At 36.6% G+C, this 11248-nt stretch overlaps 2 protein-coding genes across 2 annotated transcripts; one reads left to right on the top strand and one right to left on the bottom strand.

Annotated features, from left to right (window-relative positions):
• Positions 1–3193: 3193 nt before the first annotated feature.
• On the top strand, positions 3194–3993 carry LOC108373261 (uncharacterized). Its single transcript, XM_017629124.1, has 3 exons — positions 3194–3261; positions 3318–3474; positions 3531–3993. The coding sequence occupies exons 1-3, from the start codon at positions 3249–3251 to the stop codon at positions 3991–3993; spliced, it is 633 nt and encodes a 210-aa protein (XP_017484613.1). The 5' UTR covers positions 3194–3248.
• A 1105-nt stretch (positions 3994–5098) lies between these two features.
• On the bottom strand, positions 5099–5834 carry LOC108373262 (putative nuclease HARBI1). Its single transcript, XM_017629125.1, has 2 exons — positions 5762–5834; positions 5099–5694 (listed from the first exon to the last, which is right to left on the bottom strand). The coding sequence occupies exons 1-2, from the start codon at positions 5832–5834 to the stop codon at positions 5099–5101; spliced, it is 669 nt and encodes a 222-aa protein (XP_017484614.1).
• Positions 5835–11248: the final 5414 nt, after the last annotated feature.

Genomic DNA, 11248 nt, shown 5'->3' on the forward strand with positions numbered 1-11248 from the left:
GTAACTTTCGTCAAATCATTAGAACAGTTCTATTCCTTTATTCGTTATGTAGGGCTGCATTTCTATGTTACTAACTCTTAATGGCCAATTAGTCCTAGCATCATAAGTACTATCCGTAAACTAATCCCACATACATAGAAAACTTTAAGCGAAATGAGCGAAAACAAAATATTTTTTAATTTAAAATAAAAAATAGGGGTATATTTTTTCGGTATAGAACAATCCTAGGGGGTGAGGGCATTAAAATTCCGACTATACTTTTTCCACATGCATTTTTGGACCACCCTAATGTAAATAATTGTGTTTTTCATCCGAAAGCATTTTATGTATAATGGATATACACAGCGCGGGATTTATGTTATAACTTTGGTATAAAACGGGATTTAGGTTATATTTGGATGGGATTTTATTGATCCAGTCACTGGCAACACTGGTACGTATACAAGCAAGAGCGTAGCGATGAGAAAGCGACAGCATGCAAAATTAATTAAGCACACCAACACGTTCTCACTTTTAGCCCAACGCTTGTTTGTGGCACGTCTGCTCATGATTTAGATGACTAGCACACGTCAAAGCAAAAGCAATGGCGCATATTCATAGTCATATTTAGTTCACAACTAAGTCGAAACTATCCTATGTTACAACTAAAGCTATTCATAGTCGCCTTAGTTTCAAGTTTTCTGGCTAAGTACCTACTTAAAATTTAGTTTCGGCTGCAGCTGCAATTAAGTCGTAACTAGGAAGAAGTATTTCAATAAATTAAGGGAAAAACGACGAAATATGTAAAAATTAAGTTGGCAGAGCGTGAATTTGATAATATTGAATGATCTCCAATTGAAATTTACAGAGCTATCCATTTGAATCGGAAGATGAAATTAAATGCGTATTACAATTCGAATAAGGCTACATCACAATTTTATAATTGGAATGATTTACATACATATATAAATGCTCAAATAATAAGTCAATTTCAAGCTTGTTCTTTTAAAGCAAATTAGTGCATAACATTTAGATATGTATGTGTTTCAGCATGCTTTCGATAAACATCGGCTTCACATCATTGCGGTAGTTCTGGCTATTTCATACAATTAACAAGAAACTTACTTTTATTCTTACCTTATTTTTTGCATAAACATGCAATGAAAGTAAAAATTACATAAACGGATGATCAAACTTGACATTTTTACAAAACATCGTAAAGAAAAATCGATACATTTTCACACTCGTTTTGCAATATCGTAAAACTAAGTTAAAACTACTTAGTAAAAGTCTGAAATGCGACTATGAAAACAAGTGAATTTTAAGTTGGTACTTAAACTTAAGTTGCAACTTTATTAGTTTCGACTTAGTGGCTGGACTATGAATACGCGCCAATATCTATTTTACAAGTCGTCAACAGTGGCAGTCGATGAAATAGAAGTTTTGCTTTCACAAGCCGTCAGCATTCCCGTGCATTAGTCGCAGTCGAAGCAAAAGCAAAAGTTTATTGAATTTATTTGCTAAGAAGCATCGTTTTGTATTGCTGCTGTGGCTATTCGTTTTCATTTTTTTCAAAGTCAAGGCAAAAGCATGAATATTGCTTTCGAAGCAAGAACGCTTCAGAAGCACATCATTTGGGGTGTTCACAGTTCGTTCCAAATTGTGTCTGAAAATGTAGACGTCTACATTTTAAGACATCTTTAGCATCAAACTGTGAGCACCCCTTTCTAGCAGTCGTCGCAAAATCGTCTCAAAACTTTACTGGTGTTGCCAGATATTTCTTCTTTGCGTGCTTTTTTATATGTCGCCTTTCGATTTTGTTTCTGAAAAATTTTAATTATTTAACTTAATTACCAATTTCGAATATTTGTTATTTCTTTTCCTTGATTTGTTTCTTTTCATCAGAAATTGCGCTCAAATTAAATGCAAATACAGAAAACGTGCCCAATAAATAAAAAAAATATGCGATTGGTATTGCCATAATGCAACCCTGCTGCGAGGTTGCAAAATGTAGACGCGTAAAAAACATACCTTTGAGTGTGACAAAATGTAGACGGCGTCGTTTTCCAATTTTGTACGGGAAACAACAACACCACAGATTTTACGGTTAGAAAACGTCTTAAAATGTAGACGTCTACATTTTGAGACACTATTTGGAACGAACCGTGAACACCCCAATTATTTCGAATATTAGCATATCACATATTTTCGTTGTTTTTGCTAATATTGCTTAAGCATTTCAAACCCTGACAAAAAAAACATTTGCGTGCATTTTGTTGTTGCTTCTGGTATCGAAAGTGTCAAAAAGTGTTTTGATTTTTTCTTCTAAATCAAAGCTTGCCATATGAAATACAAAAAAAAAACAATAAAATATAAAAAATTGATACTGGAAAAAATAAAAATTGTTGCAACTTTCTTTTTTAGTAAATTTGTTTGCTTCTCGGTGCATTTATCCATCCTTTGCAAGGCCCAGTAATCAGCGGTTGTGCTGCTGAGTTGGGCGAAGGTTCCAAAAGGTGCTATTCAATCGCTTCTTTGGTATGGTTTAAAATGCAAATAGACTTCAACATTTTATAATTTTTGTGAGAATAAATTAAGAATATTTGACATTTTCTAGACCAAATAATTAAAAAAAAAAATCACATCATCTGCTCTACTGATACTACCTGCCCCATGTGCCTAACACTAAAATTTGTTCGTTGGTCATAACTTTTATTTTCGACTTTTTCGTTTTTACGTCGCTCAGTGAGAGTTATTCTCAAGACAAACTGTTTACGTTGCCTGGTAAGAGTTATTCCTAAAAGCTCAGTTAGTCTAGACTTAATTTTCGTAACTTAATTTAACTTAATATTTTGGCCAACCTATTATATGAGAAACTGTGTTGGCGGTTAGTTAAAATTTAACTTACCGTAAGAAACTTAAGAACCTGTAGGTTTTAGATTCTTAAGTTACGGCCTTACGTAAATTGAGAGCGGTGAGAGAATCAGTTTTGCCATATGTTCATTTATGTATTTCTTTAAAATAAATGAACGCAAAATATTTTGTTTGCATGAATTTTTTTGATGTGGCATCCCAGGCGGCGAACTGTCAAACAGCTGAGAAGAAAAATATAAACCAAAACAAAATATTTGCAAATTCAAATTGTTGCGATGGATGACGAAAAACTAATTCAGCTAGTATCCACCAACAGGGAGCTTTTTGACAAATCCTGCGCTGGATATAAGTTGGTGGAGCGAAAAAATTATATATGGAGGCACATAGCAAAGGAGATGAACAGCACAGGTAAGTTGAACTGTGTCGGATTGTAGGGCTTTGTGGTTATGGACTTTCTTTTGCAGATGAACAGTGTTCGCGTAGGTGGTTGGCATTGAGGGAAAGGTACGCCAGGGAGACCCGACGACTCAATGCTCCATCAGGAAGTGGAGCATCGGCCGAAAAAGTTTGGCCATTAATGGACTCGCTACAGTTTTTAAAAAAGCATATAATTCCACGGAGGTAAGTGTCTTAAATATGGTTAGATGCATATTTAATGCAAAGAATCATAATTGCAGGTGTAGAACGAGCAAAAACCTTATCGATTCCTTGCCGCCATCGCCGCAGGATCTTAATCCATCGCCATCAATTTTGGAGCAAAGTGCGCAGCATTTATCATCATCGCCGCTGTGCTTGCCAGAGTCGCCACTCCTCGTCGAAGTGTCATCGTCACCTATTCCGGTACCAGAGTTGTGTCAAAGCGATTTATCGCCCTCCCCGTCAGGCTCCATGTCAGCAACTCGTAAGCGGGTAAAAAAGAGGGGCAACGAAGACGATATGGACAAGTTATTCTATGAGGCAGTGGAGATGTTCAAGCAGGCGTGCACAACTCCTGAAGCGGCAGGTGAAAACGACGTTGTTGATAACTTCACAAAGATGATGCAGGCATCAATCAAGCAGATGAGCGCTACAAAGCAAACCATTGCTATGGAGCGCATAACGGCTGTTGTGATGGCGCTGCAGAGGGAGACGGAGCCATAATTCTTTTTAATAATGTAATGTAATGTGTTCAATAAGTAAGACTGGAATATGGAAGTACAAATCGTCACCTTAGAATACACATACATATGTATGTATACGTACACCAAATCAATTCTTATACCACGAAATACTACTCTAAGTGGATATATACGTACATATAACTATAATATAACTTTATGGGACTTATTCATAGTCAAAATTAAGTTGGCACTTAAGGTTAGTTGTAGCTTTTCTAACACATAACCCATTAAAACCTGGGACTACAACTAACTTTTAAGTACCAACTTAATTTTGACTATAAATACGCCTATATGTGTATACATATACAGTGAGTGAAAATCGAACAGTAAGTTTTTCCCATTTTTTTACATCTTTAGTTTTATTTAAATTTTATTAATTTTTAATGAAGGAGTAGTTCACACAACAACAAAATCCAAAACCAAAATTGAATGATCTGTAAAACTACATACCCAAAAAAAAGTTCTGAATAAGAGTACGAAATTTTAATGAAAATTTAAAGATTTTTTAATTGTTACAAATTTACAAGCTTTGAGTTTTATGGATTTTGTTGTAGCGTGAACTACATTTTCATTAAAAATTAATAAAATTTAAATAAAACAAAATATTTTCAAAAAATGGGTAAGATTTTCACTGACACTCACCGTATACATATGTACAACATTAAACTTTTTTTCATTTAGAGTTTTTTTTTTAAATATAGTCCATTTAACAAAAACAATACAAATGTAAATTGAAAACTTTGTGCGAAATTTAGAAAAAATTAACAAAGTTCAATCAAATTTGTATGGTTTTTGTTAAATGGGTTATGTTAAAAAAAAATTTGAATGAGAAACATTAGGAATATAGAAGATCATTTATGATTTGAGTGTGACTCACTGTACATGTAATATAAATGAAATTTTGTTTTTACGATCTCAATATGTATCCTTTGCCTCACATTTTTAGTTTCTTATGTATTATACTTGAATTATTATTAAATTGTTACTCAATTACAAATGAAATACATTTTTTGTTAAAGCTGAAAGCATTGTTTAATGTTAATTTAAATAATGTTAAAACAAACTCTTTGTTTTATTTTCAAATATCAATTCCGCTGAGGTGTATGATATATTCCATTTTGGAAGGAAACAGCTCCTGCATTCAAAAAATGATGTGCAAGTCTCTCTCTCAGTTGGAAGGCCTCTGCAGGACCCCTACGTGCAAATGTGGTAACAGTTCGGAAAGCACCACGACTGTCGTTAATATCGCGTCGCCAATCACCTTGGTGTACAACATTATCTGCTCCTTCTCTGTCTGTATAATTATCAGGGCAATACCAGCGCTGGTGGTCGTTCAACATAATAAAATTGTGCAATGCAATACACGCCAGAACAATTTTTTCGCAATTTTCTGGGCTACACTCCATTGTGCGTAGAAGTATGCGCCAACGTGCACTTAAAATGCCGAAACTGTTCTCGATTACCCTCCGAGCTCGAGAAAGTCTATAATTAAAAATGCGCTTGCTTCTGTCTAAGTTTGTGCCTGCATATGGTCGCATAATATTTCTCCTTAAAGGAAATGCAGCATCTCCAACAAAGTAGTGTGGAAATGGTTGCGATTCACTGCACAACGGCTTATCAGGTGGTAGTGGTAATTGATTGGAAAGTAGTGCCTGACCAAATGGTGAGATCCTAAATATGCCTTGAAATGGAATGATTTTATTGAAATTTTTGGCTCACTACAATGTCAATTTGTTTTTACAATTTACCTCCGTCGCTTTGACTTCCATAGCTTCCAATACTAATTGCAGTAAACGTATACTTTGCGTCACAAACGGCCATTAGAACGATGCTGAAGAACCTTTTATAGTTGTAAAACATGGACCCGGAATTGGCTGGACATTTTAGGGCAATATGCTTGCCATCTATAGCACCTACGCAATTTGGCATATTCCACATACGATCGAAATCCTGTACTATGTCTTTGTATTGAGCCTCGGTGGGCTCAGCAACATAAATAGGTGAGAGCAGCCGTCAAAAAACTTCGCATGTCTCCAAAATAATGTTACGCACGGTTGTCTTTCCCAGCTTATGTTTCCATGCGATCGTTTGGATAGGTTCTCCATGTGCCATGTGCCTTGGTTAAAAGGAAAATATTATACTAATTCCAAAAGAAGACATTAATAAACTCACAGAAGAGTCAGAGAAATACGCTCCTCGATGTCAATACGCTGTTTAGGTTTGCGCAATGAATTACCAACCAGATTCAATAGCAAATCATACACCGGCCTGGTCATTCTTGTGTGCCCAAAAAGTTGGTCTTCCCCCATTTCTTTGATTTTGGCAAACACCTTTCGCTGGTATCCTCCACTTGACCAATCCCTGTTTATTGGATGAATATGCCAGCGTCTTCTCCTCCGGCCTAGTGAACGCATCTTGCATATTTTATACATTTGTACAAGACTTAAGAACATGGCACACAATTTCCTTTTTCGCAACATTTTCATTATTAGAAAAAGTTAATTTCAACAAAGACGCTCAAAGAGGAACACACAAGAATAGTGAAATGTCAACAAAAGAAGTTGACATGACGAGTAATCGTCACCAATTTCTTACGGTAAGTTAAGGAAATTAAGTCTAGACTAACTGAGCTTTAAGACAAAATTTTTTCCGTTGCCCATAATTTTTATTTTCGACTTTTTTCTTTTTACGTTGCATGATAAGTGCTATTACACAGGTCAACAAAAATGAAAAAAAATGTTGGTACGACAAATGTTAAAGCTATTTTTGATATACTTTTTTGTGCTAATTACGAATCCGTAAGTACAAAGGATCCAACACGTACAGGTTTTGAGAAAATCGAGGTCAAAGTGTCAAAAAATCGGGCTTTTGCAATATTTGAGAAGCTCTAGCAAAGAGTAAAAAGGTGATAGAACCTTCCACTTAGGCTTAGATTAAAGCAAGAACCCTCGACTACTATCCTTGAAAATACCATTCCTGCACATTGAATTTATGGTCACTTATAGTCATTTATTGAGCAGTAAAATTTGACTTTTGGCGAAGTTTGAGTCCCTGCCGCAATTAAACAAAAGGTGATAGAACCTTCCACTTAATCTTAAATTAAGGCGTGAACTTTCGACTACAATCCCTAAAAAGACCATCTCTTCGTCTTGACCCTAAGATCACTTATAGTCGTTTATTGAACAGCAAAAACTGATTTTGTCAGAATTTTTTTTTCAATAGCACAATTCGCCAGCATTTTTTTTATTGTTCAACAAATGACTATAAATGGCCATCAAGTAAAGGTGCAGGGGTGGTATTTTCAGGGGCAGTAGCCTAGGGTTCTAGCTTTAAGTTAAGCCTAAGTGGAAGGTTCTACCACAATTTTACTCTTTGCTCGAGCTTCTCAAATATTGAAAAAAACCCGATTTTTTGACACTTTGACCACGATTTTCTCAAAATCTGTACGTGATGGAATCTTTATAATTACGGATTCGTAATCAGCTCAAAAAAGTCTATCAAAAACAGATTTAACATTTGCCGCACCAAAATCAGTGTTGCCCTGTGTTATCAATGAATTTTTTTTCGTTGCTCGTAACTTATATTTTCTACTTTTGTTTCTTCACGTTGCTTAGCAAGAGTTATTCTCAATGAAATTTTTTTTTCGTTGCTCGTAACTTTTATTTTGAAGTTTTTGTTATGCGTTGTAGTAATGAAATACATATATATGAGGCATTCTTGTTCGTATCGGACATCAAATTTGATGTCACACTTTCTATGCGCGTAAAATTTTTTTATGAGTTCTACACATGAAATAAGCTAATACGTATTCGAGGAATATTTTTCTTTCTTTTTTTTCTTCGCAGATATGATCTGTCAAACTTTAGAATTTTTCGTAATTCTGACCAATCACGTACTTTTTCAAATCGTTATATCCATTAGCGCACACAAGGGGTGGGTTTTGGGGTTCATACCCCCCCTAAAGCTAATAACCTCAAATACGAACTGTATCTAAAAGCTAAGAATCCAGCTCTCAAGAAAAATCACAAGAAATATTTTTAATTATTTCTGTTGCTTGAAAAATAGCTTCCCTTTCGCTGTAAATTTTCTTGAAGAAATAAATATACGAACATTTTTCTTGAGAGCTGCAAACTGATTTAAGAAATTTTGATAAAGTATTTAAGAAATTTCTTGTGCGTCATTTGTGTACATATTTGAATTTTTCGCTTTTCTTGAGAGCTATTAAAAGTATAAAAAGCACCATCTCCATCGAAAACCAGCAGCAAGATTCCAGCATTTTCTATAGCCGATTTTTATCGCCAAAAATCTCCAAAAGAATAGCAGGAACGCCTAACACCACGCAACATTTAGTTACATGGCAGACTTGGCCGATTAGTTACATATTAGTAGTAGATATAAAGAGAAATAAGCCTGCAAAAATGTAGGTGGCAACAAAATCGAATAATTTCTAATTTAAATTCGGTGCCGTGCAATAATGTCAATGGAATTAAGGTCATATTCTCTTCTGTAAGGAAGTTAATGTCAATGACATTAGTATATACTGAGGGAAATAATGCATAGTAAAAATGAATATTTTATATTTGATTATCGTTTAAAAATGTTCGTATTTAAAAATAATATTTTCATGCAAAATTTATTACGCACGTATTTGACTGTTCACATCTCAGTATGTACATATATCGCACTTGTTACGTTAAAGCGTAACAACTCAAAATTTCCAAATTTTAGTTTTTTGCAAGAAAACAATGTACAGTGGTCATCTCTACCCACTGTAAAAATCGGTCAGTGGTTTGTCTAGTCTTTCGTTAAAAAAACCGTTATGACTCTCTCTTTGTTTTCAGAATGACTTCTTTTGTCTCAACTAAAGAGTTACATTTTTAGTTGTCTCCAAGTGTTTGAACAAATTTGTGTCACATAAAGTGTAACATTTTGAATTGTGCCTGTTTACAACCAAAGGGTTTGTTTAAGTTTGTTTAAGTTACGTGTTATTTCGGCTTATCACTCTTTAGTGTCATTANCCGTTTTAGAAAGTTTGACTCTTAACAAACAAAAAAAAACACGGAGGATGCAATTTTCAATTTAAAAATAATGTATATAATACATTCTCAACTCTTCCGCGGCGCGGTTGATTTGTTTTCGGGAAAGGCGCTCCTATGGTTTAGGTCAAATAGGCGGACGATAAGTAGTTGGGAGGAATTGGTTAAAGAGCTGAAGTTGGAATTTCTGCCCTCCAACTACGACGACTTACTAATGGGCGCGATTCGCCGGCGGACTCAGGGAGTGAACGAGTCCATCGGTGTGTATGTGGTGGCGATGAAAATTATCTTCGGTAGGTTGCAGGAGCCACTGTCTGAGAAGAGGTTGATAGGGATCATTAGGGAGAATCTTCTGGCGTTTTACCAAACGCAGCTGGGACTAGTTTCGCCGGGGTAAGTTGCGGAACTAGTCGCCTTGGGTACGAAACTCGTATCGGTGAGGTCTGCGGTCCAAGCTTTTGCTCCTCTACCAAGCCATAAGGCCAAGGGCGAGAAGAATTATTCGACGACAGAGGAATGTCTAGCGGTTTTGTGGGCGGTTGAGAAATTGCGACCATATGTTGAGAAGGCTAGGCTCACAGTTGTAATGGATCATTATTCTCTGTTTTGGCTGAATAATTTGAAGGACCCCTGTGGTAGGTTGGCGCGTTGAGTCTTGAAGTTGCAGCAGTACGATTTTGAGACTGTTCACCGGAAGGGCAAGGAACATGTGGTTCCATGTTGCCTCGCAGTGTGCCAGTTGTTGCTGAGGTTTCTGCCAGTGACCCTTGGTTGTTGAAAATGTTTCGGACAGTTGAAAAAGAACCCTTGTCATACCCTGAGGTGTTGAAGAAATATCATGATTCAAGATGAAAAGTTGGCAGGTCACATGGCTGTCCGAAAAACATTCGCTAGGGTTGCGCAGAAGTTTTATTGCCCGCAGATGAAAGCGGATGTAGCGAAATATGTGAAAAATTGTAAGATTTGTCAACAGGTGAAGCCTGGAAATTCACAACCAGCTGGGGGCTTGGTCGAGAGGTCCAAGGAAGTCGAGCCTTTGGAGATGATTTGTGTTGTCTTGGTAGGCCCCTTGGTGAAGTCGTCCCAGGGCTACCAATACATTTTGACCGTTCTAGACTATCTTTCTAAGTTTCCCCTTCTGTTTCCCTTACGACGGCTATGGCGAAGACAATGTTTTTCTTTTGTTTCGTGTCCTCGGGCGNCTGTTTCCCTTACGACGGCTATGGCGAAGACAATGTTTTTCTTTTGTTTCTTGTCCTCGGGCGGTGGTATGCGACAACGGACCCCATTTTAGGAGTCTTGAACTGCGGGGGCTCTGCAGTGCGTATGACGTCCAACTTCGGTACACCTCACATTACCATCCGCAGGCTTATCCGGCTGAGAGGATACATCAGATTATAAAAACTACGCTTAGGGCTAGCGTTTCGGAGAAGTAGCGATCATGGTATAGGCAATTAGCTAAGGTAGTTTGCTGCATTATATCGGCGTAGCACGAAGTATTAGGAGCCACGCCATATTTTGTTAATTTTGCTAGGGAAATGGCGTTAGAAGGTAGTAGGGATTATATACAGAGAATCCCTAGGAGACCAGGAGGTTAGCTGCGAGTAGCGAGCAGGGAGGCTCGAAGATATGAGGCGTGTAGTAAGANTACATATTTTTTTCCTTGTAATATATTATTAATATTTACGGAAACAGTTTTTCGTCTCTACTGAAAATGTTCAGATTTTGAGTTGTTACGCTTTAACGTAACAAGTGCGATATGTAAGTGTACATACGCACCCCAAGCATGCAGAGCGCCGCTCTGAGAGCGGTGACAACACACACATACATACATAGTACATACCCTGCAGGGAAACTGTGGACTGGTGCATAAAATTTCTAGTTCCGTACAAGATCTTTATCGCCAAAAACGAACCAGTCCGATAGTAAGTAGATCCCCACCAGTTCAAAATCAGCGAAATGTGGGACTCATAAAAAAACTACTTTTTTCATTAGAAATCTATATCTAAAGTGACGAATTTAGAACTAGATCTTATCTGTCAATCAAACGCTGTTTTTGCCCATTTTTGAGGTTATGTAGCTACGAAGAGTTTGCTCTTCATAAAAAAGTAGACGTGGTATTTTAAAGTATAAGTCTTCCTCTTTTAAATGCCGTTGAGTGTGCTTAAATATCTTAATTTTTCACTGAGATATCGCATT

The sequence above is a fragment of the Rhagoletis zephyria genome, unplaced genomic scaffold (genome assembly GCF_001687245.7).
Source record: "Rhagoletis zephyria isolate East Lansing unplaced genomic scaffold, Rhagoletis_zephyria_1.1 Rzeph_scaffold_06517, whole genome shotgun sequence".
NCBI classification, from domain to species: domain Eukaryota; kingdom Metazoa; phylum Arthropoda; class Insecta; order Diptera; family Tephritidae; genus Rhagoletis; species Rhagoletis zephyria.